This window comes from Theropithecus gelada, chromosome 13, assembly GCF_003255815.1.
Source record: "Theropithecus gelada isolate Dixy chromosome 13, Tgel_1.0, whole genome shotgun sequence".
Taxonomy (NCBI): Eukaryota; Metazoa; Chordata; class Mammalia; order Primates; family Cercopithecidae; genus Theropithecus; species Theropithecus gelada.
This window is the reverse complement of record NC_037681.1, coordinates 19,178,867-19,194,104: the sequence shown is the minus strand read 5'-3', so window position 1 is coordinate 19,194,104 and position 15,238 is coordinate 19,178,867. Positions and strand designations below refer to the sequence as shown.

The window sequence follows — 15,238 nt, the reverse complement described above, 5'->3', positions numbered from 1 at the left end:
CCTTTTTACCTTAAAATCATCACCTTATTAACTCAATATGCAGCCCTTGGACTTCTGTCCCTAGCACCTTAACAGATGTGATTTTGAAAAGGCTGACAAGAATCTCTAACCTGTTGAAGCCCATGACGCCCATCATTCCTCATCCCACACGACCTTCCCGTTCCACTGCACACCGCAGAGTGTACCCCCTGAGCCCATGACGCCCATCATTCCTCATTCCACACCACCTTCCTGTTCCACCGTACACCGCAGAATGTACCCCCTGCCCCTGCCGGGGCCCACCACGAACCCCTTCTTCTGACAACTTCACGACTGGCTCTGTCTTTGCTGGTATTCCCTAGAGATCTGCCCTTGGAGCTTTTTCCTTTACATTCTCCCTAGGGCTCAATTTCACTAACATCAACAATCCGAACCCCAAATGTCTGAAACCGAGTTAACGATCCTAAAAACATCGCATGGGTTCTCAAGTTTGTAATTATTGTTCTTAACCAGAAACACTTTAGAATAACCCATGGAATGCTAAAAAGAAAATACTGCAGTCTGGGCCCGACCCCTCAGGGTCTAGGCCCCATCCCTCAGAGAGATTCTGACTCAACAGTTCTGGACGGAACCTAGAGATTCTCCTGGGCACCAGGCTGACAGCCCCCGGTCCACGGCATCAACACCCACCCACCCAGAACCTAGGGATTCTCCTGTGTACCAGGCTGAGAGCCCCTGGTCCACGGCATCAACATCCACCACCCAGAACCTAGAGATTCTCCTGGGCACCAGGCTGACAGTCCCCGGTCCACGGCATCAACATCCACCACCCAGAACCTAGAGATTCTCCTGGGCACCAGGCTGAGAGTCCCCGGTCCACGGCATCAACATCCACCACCCAGAACCTAGAGATTCTCCTGGGCACCAGGCTGAGAGCCCCTGGTCCACGGCATCAACACCCACCACCCAGAACCTAGAGATTCTCCTGGGCACCAGGCTGAGAGCCCCCGGTCCACGGCATCAACATCCATCCAACCACCCAGACTAGGAGCTACCTCAGGGCCACGTATGATTTCTTCTGCTGTTTGGATTCCCAAGTTCAAATGTTAGTGGGAGGGGAGACAACGTGCCTTCCCTAACCTGATTAGACTGGATGGCCAACGTCTGGCTGCAGACAGTCCCTGTCCCCACAGGCCGCGCAGGGAGTGGCCCGTGCCTCCCGCTTGCCCCTGGGTGGGCTGGAGCAGGAAGCTGACGCTCAGGGCAAGAGTGTTCCTAAGGGTCTCATCTCTTCCTCAGGGCTGGGTTCCAGGAGAAAGACTGGGCTTCAGGGAAAGGAGAGACTCCTCCAAATCTTTTATTAGGTCAGTAGTTCTTAAAGTGTCCCCCGTTGCCCCAGAGTCCGCATCACCTGGGACCTTGTTAGAAATGCAAATTCTATGGCCATTCCAGACCTACAGAACCAGAACTCTGCGGGTAGGCACAGCAATCTGTTTAACAAGACCTCCAGGTGACAGTAATAATGTATGGTCCATTTAGGAATCCCTGGGCTGGGGGCAGCAGTGGCCTGTAATCCCCAAAGGTTTGGGAACCCAAAGCAGGAAGATCACTTGAGGCCAGGTGTTCCAGACCAGCCTGGGTAACATAGTAAGACCTCATCTCTACAAAAAATTTTAAAATCAAACTAGCTGGGTGCAGTGCCACACACCTGTAGCTCTACTCAGAGGGCTGAGGCAGGAGGATCTCTTGGGCCCAGGAGTTTGAGGTTACAGTGAGTCATGACTGCACCAATGCACTCCATCCTGGGTCACAGAGTGAGACCTTTTCTCCAAAAAACCAAAACCAAAACAAAACAAAAAAACAAAACAAAACAAAAGCAAACACAAAAACAAAAACAAAAGAATTCCCTGGCTTTTAGGTATAAATTTTATCCAGGTTTATCAGAGACCTGTTGGGGGAATTGCTGGTGAAAATGCAGGGCCTCATTTCCTATTTCTCTGTCCCCTGGGACTCTCTGGTGGGTAGGTGCCGTCATTCGGAGCAGAACTGGGGGAATTCTGAGTCACCTGGAAGAAATGATCTAAACGATGCAATTTTGCCATCAATCCATCAGTAGGAATGGATTCTACTTCTAAAACCTCCAATTCCGTTCTCATGCACCCCCACTGCCCTCCCTAAGCCCAGGCCTTCCTCAAGTGTTGCCTGACCACCCACAATGGCCTTGTCTCCCTGCTGAGCGTCTCTTCCTGCCCCACTCTCCCACCCCACTCCGTTTTATACACTGTCAATAGCCTGACTTCCTTTTGAAACATTTTTAAAGCTTAGAAATGTTATCCTGTCCCTCATTTTCTATAGGATAAAGTTCAAATTTGGATTCACCTACCTTACCAGTGTCTGCTCCAGCCTATCCCTAACTCTTCCACATGCTCCACCCTTGACCTATCAGGGCCAATCGTTGTATAACATATATAATTATTATTTGCCAATTAAAAAAAAGAATTCAGAGGGAGACTGTCCTCTCAAAGATGAATTAATGAACTCAATGAACAGTGGAGAAGACAGGATGTCTCCTGGATGAAGCGTCCCTGAGGCTGGTTACCCTGCCTCTCTGTTCCCACGATCTCCACACAGACTCCTCACCTACTGAGGTCATGTAATCATTCAGGTCTGTCTCTGGACATGAAGCTCTTCTGCAACATTCTCCCTGAGATCGTCCCTTTCCAGGCTCCTGGCATGGACCCCCTTGACTCTATTTGCCATACAGCCTAAGCACCTGAGGGCAGGGATAAGGCCTTACTGATCTCTCCAGCCACAGTGCCTTGCACAGCACCCAGGACGTGGCAGGTGCCCAGCAGCATCTGCCAGGCTGCACGAGTCAGTGTTTCGCCTTCTCAACAGTGAAGTGTACCAACGCTGTGTGACCTGCTCTGAGACTCACTAACCCAAGTCCAAATGCTTATCCCATCTCAATCCTTTATAAGTCACTTATCCCATCAATAAGTAGACTGTAATGCTCTTCTGGGATGAGTGCTTATGACCAGTGAGTTTGGTTTTTGTGAGATCAGTACCAATCTGTGGCTTTACAGTGCGAATTTCTACAAATGACTTTCTTTTTTTTTTTTTTTTGAGACGGAGTCTCGCGCTGTGTCACCCAGGCTGGAGTGCAGTGGCGCGATCTCGGCTCACTGCAAGCTCCGCCTCCCAGGTTCAGGCCATTCTCCTGCCTCAGCCTCCGAGTAGCTGGGACTACAGGCGCCCGCCACAACGCCCGGCTAGTTTTTTTGTATTTTTAGTAGAGACGGGGTTTCACCATGTTAGCCAGGATGGTCTCGATCTCCTGACCTCGTGATCCGCCCGCCTCGGCCTCCCAAAGCGCTGGGATTACAGGCTTGAGCCACCGCGCCCGGCCTACAAATGACTTTCTAATCCCATTTCAGTCTCTACACTTAGTGGAGCCCAAGATTTTCCCTAATTGGGAAACATAAATCTCATTTAAACAAACAAACAAACAAAACACCTGGAAACTTACACTTCTGGGAAGATGGAGCAGATCTTTCCTTATTCTTCTTGCCAAGCACAACTGAAAACTCTAGACAGTCTAGACAGTATACAAAAAGCAAAGATGACGACTCTGAAAGGCAGAGGTGGTGACAGGCTGGAGGGAGACTGGGGTCTGAGGACAGGCATGATGGTAAGGTTCCCGGGTTTTCTTTCTGCCACACACATCCACTCAGAAACACCAATGTGCACAGATAAACAAAGCCTCAACAAGTCAGCTCTCTCTTGCCAAAGGTGCAGGAAAGAGGCAGTCCAGCAAGACAAAGGCTCCAGGCCAACACCACAATACTGGGGTGCCATCTCTACCCACGCCAACAAAGGCCAAAGTGGGAGCCAAGACTTCCACCTTTGCAAGGCTGTAACCAGACATCCCAGCATGCTGGTGGTGGTGCTGTCAGGGAGGGCTAAGCAGGGAGCTGAGCCTTTCATTCCCGACAGTCAGTAACGAACACCCCTTCCCGGCCACACACTAAGGAGCCAACTCCAGAGGAGGCCTAGTGGACAGTCAGGACTTCTACCACTGCCCAGCGGGGTCAGCAAACACAACATGGGAACCAGAACTCCCAGCCCTACCCAGCAGTAATGAGGAGCCTCCCTGCCCTTGCGTGTCAACAGAGGACAGCAGGAAACCAGGACTTCTAACTCTGCCTGGCAATAAAAAGGGGGTACAACCCCTTCCTCTTCCTCTGCCAGAGCAGTTAGAGAAAGCCAGCTAAAACAGAAGGTTTAGTTAGGTAAGATCCAGTCTCAGAACATTAATACCCAAATGGTCCAGGTTTCAATCTAGAGCCACTCTTCATACCAAGAATCAGAAATTTCTCAAATCAAATGAAAACACAAACAAAATAATAAGGAGATGCCAACACCAAGATGAGAGAGATGTTGAAATTAGCTGACAAAGCCATCATAAAAATGCTTGTTCAATGAGCAATTATGAACATGCTTGAAACAACTGAAAAAACAGCCTCAGCAAAGAAATAGAAGCTAAAGAAGAACAAAATGGAAATTTCAGAACTGAAAAATATAATAACTGAAGTAAAAAGCTCACTGCATGGGCTCAGAACAGATGAGACAGGAAATAATCAGTAAACAAATATAGACAATTAGAAATTATGAGAGAAAACGGACTACAAAAAAGAACAGAGCTTCAGGGACCTGTGCAATTACAACAAAAGATCTAACATTTGTGTTATCAAAGTCTCAGAAGGAAAGGAGAAAAAGGGAGGGCTGAAGAAGTACCTAAAGAAACAATGGGTAAAAACGTCCTAAATTTGGCGAGACTAAACCTATATAGGTTAAAAAAAAAAAAAAAGAGCAAACCTCAAAAAGGGTAAACAGAAAGGAATCCACATCAAGATGCATTATAATCAAATCTGTGAAAACTAAAGACAAAAAAAACCTTGAACTCAGCTGGAGAAAATGACACATGACCTACAGGGAAAACACAATTAGAATGACAGAGTTCTCATGAGAAACCACGGAGGCTAAAAGGAAGCATTTTTCAAGTTCTCAAAGAAAACAAGTGTCATTCCAGAATCCTATACTCAGATGAAAATATCCTTCAGGAATATTCGGACATTCTCAGATGAAAGAAAACTCAGAGAATTCAAATCCAACAGACCTACCCTAAGAAAATGGCTGAAGAAAGTGACTAAAACAGAAAGGAAATGATCAAAGAAGGAACCTTGGAGGATTAGGAAAAAATATATAAACAAAACAAGATTTCCTTCATATCTTAAGTTTTCTAAATTATGTTTGATGATTGATGTAAATATTCAAACACTATCTGATTTGGTTCTAAATGTATGTAGAGGAAATATTTAAGACAACTAAAGCAAAGACACATAAAGGGAGATGAGGTTTCTACAGTTCACTTATGAGGGTAAAATGATGACGCCAGGACCATGAGAAGTTAGGTACATATAATGTATATCTAAAGCAACCTCTAAAAAAAAAAAAGCTATATGAAGAGATACATTAAAAAAATGCTACAGACGAAACAATTCTAAAAAATATACAAGTAACCCACAAAAAGGCAGGAAAAAGAAAATAGAGAAAAACGAAATAAAATGGCAGATTTAAGTCCGAACATATCAATAAGTACATTAAAAGTAGACAATCTACTTATATAACAAATACAGAGACTGGTAGACTGGATTAAAGATCATGACCTAATTATATGCTGTCTATAAGAAATGTGCTTGAAATGTAATGATGTAGGCAGGTTGAAGTAAAAGGATGGAAAAAAAAATCATGGGAACATTAATTAAAGTAAAGCAGGAATGGCTATATTAACACTAGATGAACTTGAGAGGAAAGAAAATTACTAGAAACAAAGAAGGACATTATATAATGATAAAACAGTTCATCCACCAAGAAATTATAGCAATCTTAAATGTAAACGCATCAAACAAAAACACTGCAAACTATGTAAAGCAGAAACACCTAAAAGAGAAATCCACAATTACATTTGGAAAAGTCAACAACCTTCTCTCAACAGTATAATAACTAGACAGAAAAATCAGAAAGGAAAGAACTTAACACCATTATCAACTAACAGGCTCTAAAGAACATTTATAAACTAGTCCACACGAAACAGGAGAATATACATTCAAGTGCCCGTGGGTCATAAGCCAAGACAGACCATATCCTGGGCCATAAAACAAACCTCAACACATTTAAAATAAGTGAAATCATTTGTAGTGTATTCTCCAATATAGTGGATTCAAAGTAGAAAGCAATAACAGAAAGATAGGCCAAATCTCCAATCTTGGAAGACTGGAAACTAAGCAACACACTTCTAAATTATTCATGGGTTACACAAAGTCTGAAAAGAAAAAAAATGGAAGGGAATAAAACTGAAAGTTCCATGTATCAAAATTTGTGAGACGGCAATAAAGCAGGGGTGAGAAGGAAATTTATAGCACTAAAAGCATACATAAAAAGGGGGGAAAAGTCCTGTATTAACAATTTAAGCTCCCACCTTACTAACTAAAAAAAGAGCAGAAAAATAAACCTAAAGCAAGCAGGAGGAAGGTAATAACAGAGGTAAGAACAGACGGCACTGGGATGAAACAGAGAAGCAACGGAGGCAAATCAATGAAACACAGAGCTGTTCTTTGATGAGATCAATAAAACTGACAAACCTAGGAAGACTGACCAAAACCCCCTCCTACAAAAAAACCAAAAAATAACTAAAAAAGAAGACACAAATTACCAATACCAGAAATGAAACAGAATATTCCTATAGACCCTAAAGACATCAACACGGTGGTAAGGGAATACTATGAACAACTCTATTCACATAACTGTGATAACTTCGATGAAATGATGGACCACCTGATTGAAAACACGACCACCACAACTCACCGAATATGAAACAAATGCTGTGACCAGCCCTGTAACTATTAGGAAAGCGAGTGAAAAATTACCATCTTCCCCCTACTTTAAGTCAAAGTGAACTCCAAACTAAGTTTCACACTTCATACAAACTGAACTCAAAATGAATCATGGACTATAAAAGGATAAGAAGACACACTACGGACAAGTGAAAAATATTTGCAAACCACATATCTGACAAAGTACTAGTATCTAGAATATGTAAACGACTCTCAAAATCAATAGTAAAAAAACCCCCAAACAATCCAATTAAAAAAACGGGCAAAAGACATGAAGAAGAGATTTACCAAGGAGAACAGACAGACGGCAAATAAGCACATGAAAATATGTTCAACATCATTATCCACTAGGAAATGACTGCAAAGAAAAACCACAAAGAGGTATCACTTATCTACACACTTATCAGAATGGCTTCAACAGAAAAAACGGAGATGCTGCTGAGGACGTGGAGAACTTGGATCATGCCCACGCTGCTGGTGGGAATGGAATACAGCACGGTCATCAGAGAAAACGTTTTGGCGGTTTCTTTAAAAAAATGAAATATGCAACTATCATGAGACCCAACAAATTCACTGCTGGGCACATATCCCAGAGAAACGAAGCTCTGTGTTCATACAAAAACTTGTACACAAATATTTACAGCATCTTTATACATAAGAGCCCTAAATTAGACATAATCCAAACGTTCTTCAATGAGCAAATGACTGAAAAACCTGCGGTACACCCATACGATGGACTACTATTCAGCAATAAAAAGCAACAAACTGGCAAATCTCCAGAGAATTAAACTGACTCAGAAACACCAAAATGGCACATTCCTTTCGGGAAAAAGTTCTCCTTAGTCTGGCAACTATTAATCTCCTCCATGTCCACAATTTTGTCATTTCCAGAATGTTACATAAATGCAATCATAGCTGCCAGACTAAGGGGTAAGCTGAAGAAGGAGGGAAATGAGTGTGGCTAGAAAAGGCCCATGAGGATTCCTATGGGCTTGCAAATGTTCTGTGTCTTGGCTGTATCAGCATCACTATCCTGGGTGCAATATTGTACAGTGGTTTTGCAATGTGTTACCATTGGGGGAAACTGGGTAAAAGGTATATGGGATCTCTGAATTTATTATTTGCATGTGAATCTACAATTATCTCAAAATAAAAAGCTAAAAAAACAAGTAAGTGGCCAGATACAATGTGGCTCATGCTTGTAATCCCAGCACTTTGGGAGGCTGAGGTGGGGGGATTGCTTGAGCCCAGCATGGGCAACACAGGGAGACCCTGTCTCTCCAAAATAAATAAATAAATAAATAAATTAGGCATGGTGGTGCATGCCTATGGTTCCAGCTACTTGGGAGGCTGAGGTGGAAGAATCCCTTGAGTCTGGGAGGCTGCACTGGGCTGAGATCACACCACTGCGCTCCAGCCTGGGTGGCAGAGTGAGACTCTGTCTCAACCAAACTCCCCAAAACCAAAAACCAAAAGTCTTTATTGACAAAAACATTTGTCTCCGACTGCGGGGTACCTTGGGGCTAACCTCAGTGTGTGGAAGAACACTTCGGCTGCTAAACATTTAGCGTGGAGAGCCACCCACTAGCTATACTTACCCACGGTCACCGTAAATGCTGTGCGTGTAGGGGAGGGAGGCTGAGTGTGCATCTGGGAGGCACGGTGTAGGTGAGGAGCTCTCATTCAATGTGAAGATGTTGGGTTTGACAGGGGACCGACAGAAAGGATCTATGTAAAGAACACTGTCATAGTCTCTGTAACAAAGACACGATATCCATTCTACTATTCGATGTCCTGAGATTCAGGCAGGAATTCAATGGCAGCAAACTCTGTTTTCTTTTTTCAGATGAACTCCTATGCCCCCTTTTCCTTCAGGAGAACTATATGACATTCTTCCACAACCATAACTGCCAGAAAATCTGCAGTTCAATTTAACACTTAATGGTAACAACTAACTTTATTCTAGGTTTCTGCTGATAGTACCATAACTAAAAAACAGATGAAACACCGAAAACCATTTCTGACTTTCATTGTTTTACATGTGCTTTGATAATTTAAACTATCTCTAATCTGTTTTAAATGTAGGCAAACTATGAATTATCTATGTAAAAAGCATGTCCGAGACATTTACTTCGTCTTTATCGTCACTAAATGCTGCATGATGAATTTGCCTGCGCTACTTGCTCTAAATGAATCGCTATTTTGAGCTAGTTAGTTGCCCCTCTCCCACTTTAAATCCTTTCATTTAATTGCCACCCAAAAGAATTACTTCAGGGAAGTTTCAATCACTAGCAAATGGATTCTCTGAACGTGTGTGGTCCCACGTCAGGCCCTGTCATATCAGTGACAGCACCTGCGAGGGACATCTCTGGAAAACCTCCAGAGAATCACCAATGGTGACCTCCAGAAAGAATCTCCCCAGGCTTCAGGGGTGCTGGCATCATACTTACGGACTTCCTCTTACCCTCGACCTCCCACTGTCTGGACCCCAGGCCTTATACAGGTCGACAATCTCTTATCTGTAAATCTGAAATCCAAAAAACTCTCAAAGCTTTTTTTCCCAAACTCATTTAGAAACAAAACTTAATATGACTATTTTTGGTGGCTGATCTGGTGTTCACCTACTTTTACAGTCTTCTGCATCGTGTGGTGTATGCACTGCATACCTTTCCAAAATTCTGAATTCCCAAACACGAGGCACTCAGCGTTGTGTAAGGACTGTGGACCTCACCTCTAGCTCACTCTGACATCCCATTTCCAAGGCTGCACCTATGAACCTGGTATTGCCCAGAACTGCTTTTCCTCTGAAACCCTACACTCACACCTCCTTTTCAGACCTAGTCCCCTAACATTCCTTGCTCCCACCATCCTCAAAATTCAACCTCTTGGATTTCCCATCCCTTAAGTCATCCACGTTCTCCATCTGTGAAGTTCCTTCTGGCTAAAGGTCCTCCCCCACACTGCTAATTCCACACTGCCAGCACAGCACCCCACCGCTCTCCTGCCAGCACTCCTGTGACATCCTCTCTTGCTGTCTTTTCGCTGTCCCTGCCCCACGGAACTCCAGCACTGTCCTACTCCACCAACTACCCAGTTTTCATTCTTCACCACTGGGCTGCAGGGTACAACTGAGAAAGTGACACGGGCCGGAGGCAGTGCCTCAGTGGCCCTCGGCAGGGCCTCCAACGTTGCTGAAGGGGCCGTGTGCAATCCAAGTTTCCTGCCCCTGCTGACTCCCCCGGCCTACAACGTTCTCAGCGACGTGGAATCTGACTATACCAAACTTTGTCTATTTTGTGTTTCTACCCTACCACTCACTCCAAGCAGTCTCAGAGGATGACTTGTTCAAGTAAAAACCTCCCTAAACCCACATGCTGCCTCAAGTTGACTCCTCAAGTTCAAGAGAAAACCTGTATCCTGCCTCTCCATCTCTACCAACTCACCCGCACCGGCACACCTGAGGAGTGTCCATCCTTTCATCATCTACCTAACTGGGCCTCGGCCCACTCCACCACCTGGGCACGTGGTTTCACCAATTATCTCCTCATTTTCTTCCCCCTCCCTCTTTTTCTTTGAGGAGGCAGCACAGTGTAGGAGTTAGAATCACACAAACTGGGTCTTGCTCCTGTTCTGCCCAGTGTTGCTTTACTGGAAAACTGTAGCAAGCAGTGCCAATCACCAGGGCGCACGAGACATTGTGGTCACGTCTGAAACCTTGGCAAGTGTGGATCAGCACTGCTGTCTCAGCCCTATGGGCTTCTGACCTTGACCCAGAGATATTTTCAAGCACCACGTTTCCATGTATTATTCATTTTTCATAAAAAATACTGTCTTCTTGGTTGTAACTCTATATGTCTAAAAATAAAAAAAACCTACTATACATGCATACTTTTTTCTTGTTAAAAATTAAACAGGGGGCCGGGCGTCGTGGCTCAAGCCTGTAATCCCAGCACTTTGGGAGGCTGAGACGGGCGGATCACAAGGTCAGGAGATCGAGACCATCCTGGCTAACATGGTGAAACCCCGTCTCTACTAAAAATACAAAAAACTAGCTGGGCAAGGTGGCGGGCGCCTATAGTCCCAGCTACTCGGGAGGCTGAGGCAGGAGAATGGCGTAAACCCGGGAGGTGGAGCTTGCAGTGAGCTGAGATCTGGCCACTGCACTCCAGCCTGGGCGACAGAGCGAGACTCCGTCTCAAAAAAAAAAAAAAAAAAAAAAAAAAGAAACAGGGAAAATACAGGTTAAAGAGTAAAAGCCCCCAACACACTCACTAGTTAGTGGCCACTCTTAACAGTCTGTGTGAAAGTTACTCTAAGCCACAGTGACTTGGTCTCAGAGGTGATCGCGCTTCACACAAACTGTTCTTTCCAAGGTCACAAATAATGTCCTCAAGTCCAGGCTCCACGCGCACTCTTCAGCCTCTGCTCCACTGGGCCCTGCCTGCTGGGATGTGCTAACCACACCTTCCACTGCTTTCTGTCATGCTATCTGCTGGTTGCCTTCTTGTTTGGCCTTGCTCTCAGGATTCTCTGCTTGTCCCAATTCTTACCCTCGAGACCAAGTTCCAGACACATGCTTCTGCTGGGATGCTCCACAGCCACCTTCAACGCAGCAGGCTACAGATGGCACGTGCCACTTCCTGCCCCAATAATAACCATGGCGGTGGTGACACCCTATGATGTGGGGAGTAACTCTTCTCTTCACTTTAAAAATAACAAGTGGAGGCTCAGGGGAGTCATTTTTTCCAAAGTCACACAGTTAGCAAGGGGGCGGGGTCAAGATACAATCTGCACCTGCCTAACGGCAGAGCCTGGCCTCTGGACGCCACAACTCTGCCTCTCCCTACCCTTGATAAAGCCAAAGCTAGAAACGAGAATGGCCACAGACGCCACCATTTCTCTGGGTAATGCAGACACTGAGAACCAACTGTGCCAGACTCATGGTTTTCTTGGGTTTTAGCCTTCAATCCTGCAATGGCCGCTGTCCAATCCATGGGGTTTAAGTGTTAGAGGTGGGAGAAACCAAAGAAGTACAGAATCTAATTCAGAATCTTAGTCGGCAACACGAGTCCCTGCTCAGGCCAACCACCAAGAGGCGGCATTTCTGGGCATCACCTGCCACCGGAAGCAGGGACTGGAGAGATGGCACAGCATGGCTGGGCGGCTTGCAAGCCATTCAACCGCTGAAGGCAAGATCCAGGAAGATCAACACATTCACTCGAAGAGGTCACTCGGAGCAGCTTCCAAAAGCCAGAAACTACACAAGCTCATTACGAGAAATAATTTTAGTATGAGATACCAGGAGGAGAAAAAAAAGAACGTGTGGCCTCTAAAAAGAGAATGTTCATATGTAATGTAAACCTGCTATTTGCACGGGTGTGGGGGTAAGCTTCTGAAAGATTATAAAGGTTCTGCCCGGCTGGAAGCCTACAGTTTCACAACATACTACTAGTTTGCAACCCCAAGGTCAATGCCCACCTTTTAAAGTTCATTTTAAAGACTGTCTTTCTATATGCATGCTATACTTCAATAAAAACACTGAAGAAGAAAAAATATATAGATACAGTCTCCTTCCTTTTTACCAAACAGCATCAGTGGAAGCATAGTGAGTAGAGAAGCCGGTCCTGTGAAGCCTGTAACCACTGTCTCCTCACAGGCTCAAGAGTCACCAATAATGTGGCATCCATGCTCCCTCACTGAGTGTCTTTTAGTAGGATGACTCTAGGACCACTGAAAATTAAAAAGTATTTCACTTTAAAACTTAGGTTCTCAATGAGTGATCCTGAAAACAGAACTGGACCCATCACGCTGATGTTGGAAGACTGTGTTAGACACAGGAATGAGGTAGTCAATTTGACTGCCCAACTCTTTCTTTGTGATAAGAGAGGATAACACAGATTTATTTTATTCATGCCCTAAATGTGGGAAAAAATGCTATGTAACTTGATCTAATTAAAAAAGAACTTTTAAGTATTCACTTAAGATTATCCTAAAAATTACCCTAAAACATGTAAGCTCAGTTAATAATGGGTTAGCCAAAAAAGGATTTCTGTAGAAGGTTAACCAATCATACTCAAGACGTCTTACTGTTTTACAAATCCGAGTGCGTGTAATTCCAAGAGGACTCAACAGAGCTAGTTTTCATATTACTGGGACTAAAAAATTATCTGAAACTCCTAGACTCTGGGATGTCAAGTTTCTTCTGGACTCTTAGGGCTGCCAAGATCCCTGTTTTCTGTATAAACTGCAGCCAAAAACTCCTTGGTAAGCCATTCTGGAAGGGACTGATACAGGCTTGAAATCAGGTATGTTAGCACGCTGCCACGAGAGAGAAAGGAGACGCAAAAAAGCTCAGGCTGTAAAGGGATGAAATTGCAATACAACTAGAGGCTATTTACTGGTTTTTACCTCTTGATTCTGGAGCTCACAAACTGGTCTACCTAGCTGTGTGTGGTGCAGACTTCCAAGCTCCCAGTGGTGTCTACCTCTCGGAATTTATGCCCTTGTGTGGATCTCTCTCCTGGAGTGTGGGCTGGACCACACTTCGAATGAGCAGAATACTACACCGCTGATGGGATGTCACTTCCCAGATCAGATCATAAGAAACAGTGACTTCCGTCCTGCTTCCTCCTTGCCCTCTTGTTTGTTCTGGGGGAGCCAACTGCCAAGCTGTGACCTGCCCTGTGGATAGGAACCACAACAGACCTCTGGCCACAGCCAGCAAGGAGCTGGGGCCCTCCGTCCAACAGCCCATGAAGAACTGAATCCCGCCATCAACTGCCTGTGTGAACAGGGAGGCAGGTCCACCTTCAGCTGAACCTGAAGATGACATCAGCCTTGGCGATGACAACACCTTGACTGCAGTCTTGTGAGGGCCGTGGGACCCAGCTAAGCTGTACTCATGTCCCTGACCACAGAAGCTGTCAGACAAGAGTGTATGTTCTTTTAAGCACCTGGGTTTTGGGGTGATCTGTTACTCAGAAATAGGTAGGTAACTAATGCAGTAAGCAGGACTCTAAAGCAGGGTTGGTAAGCTTTTTCGGTTAAGGGCCCGATAGCAAACATTTTCAGCTTTGTGGGCCATACTGTTTTGGTCACACTTACTTAACTCTGCCATAGAAGCAGGAAAGCTGAGGATATACCAACAAATGAGCATGGTTCTATTCCAATAAAACTTTATTCATAAAACCAGGTGGTGATTTGGTCTGCTAATTTAGTCTGCCAACCCCTGCTCAAAAGTGAAGAAATCCTAATTTGGAGTTAAAAGGCAGCTGATCTCCATTTAACTCCTGTGCTCAAAATTATTTTAAAAATGAAAAAAAAGCTAAATCTATCACAATAACACAATCACAGGCAGCTGAAAAGAAAAACAGTAGATGTCCACAGAATTTCTGATTTTGGTAAACAATCTAAGAAATACAAATATATCTTTTATGACAGATACCTCTAATTGCATTTTGATGGAAAAGTTGAAGTCCAACACTGGAGATAAATCTGAGCCAGAGGAACCTACTACATTAGCTGGTTACCACAACTATAATCTTAATAGCTCCTGAAGCATGCACTGGGTTTTCCCCTCACACATCACGGATCTCCAGCAGTGGGAGCAGAGGATTACCTTTGCTTTTTGGCAATGGCGATGGAGGCTGCTCTGTAAACACTTCTAGGGCTGGGGAGTCATGGTGGTCGAAGTCTTTGTCCATGGCTTCTATGAGACTGGTGATGTCCGAGTCCTCGGAACTGTGCCTCGTGCTGCTGGCACGTTCTGGGTGGGAAGGGTGTGCGAGGGGGGCGGGAGACAGCCGTTCGGGCTGCGGCTCCTGGGGCTGAGGCACTGGCGGTGGCGGAGGAGGCTGAGGGTGCTGCTCCAGCGGGCTGTGGGCATGGTGCTGGCTGCCGTGCTGGCTCTGCTTTGCCCCTTTGGACTTTCTGCCTGCTGTATGACCTTGAGTCACTGTGTTCGAATCTAAGACAAGGGGGCTTGTTTTGTTAGCAGACTGTGAAGAAGCTGCTTGAGCAGAAGTCCTACTAGAGGTACTTGAACTGTTTTTGGCTCTGACGTTTTCCACGTCAGCTGAGTTTCTATTGCTGTGACTGCTGTGTGGGTGGACCGATGGGCCACACTGCTTATGACTCCCGGCACTGGGTCGGGATGATGAACCGCCTGCTCCACAGAACCCCCTACTGTGACCGGGGTCACAGCTGAGTGTGTTCAAGCTGAAAAAGGGACCAACTGCAGATCAGTAAATAGCAACCTACAAAATCTAATATTAAAAAAAAACTTACTTCATCAGTACAGCCAC

General features: G+C 45.0%; 1 protein-coding gene across 1 annotated transcript in view; it reads right to left on the bottom strand.

Moving 5' to 3' along the window:
• TMEM131 (transmembrane protein 131) overlaps positions 1-15,238 on the bottom strand; it is a 252,530-nt gene that overhangs the window by 22,884 nt on the left and 214,408 nt on the right. The window contains exon 31 of the mRNA XM_025354313.1: positions 14,554-15,152. Coding sequence (XP_025210098.1) covers positions 14,554-15,152 — 599 coding nt within the window. The remainder of the gene's footprint in view (positions 1-14,553; positions 15,153-15,238) is intronic.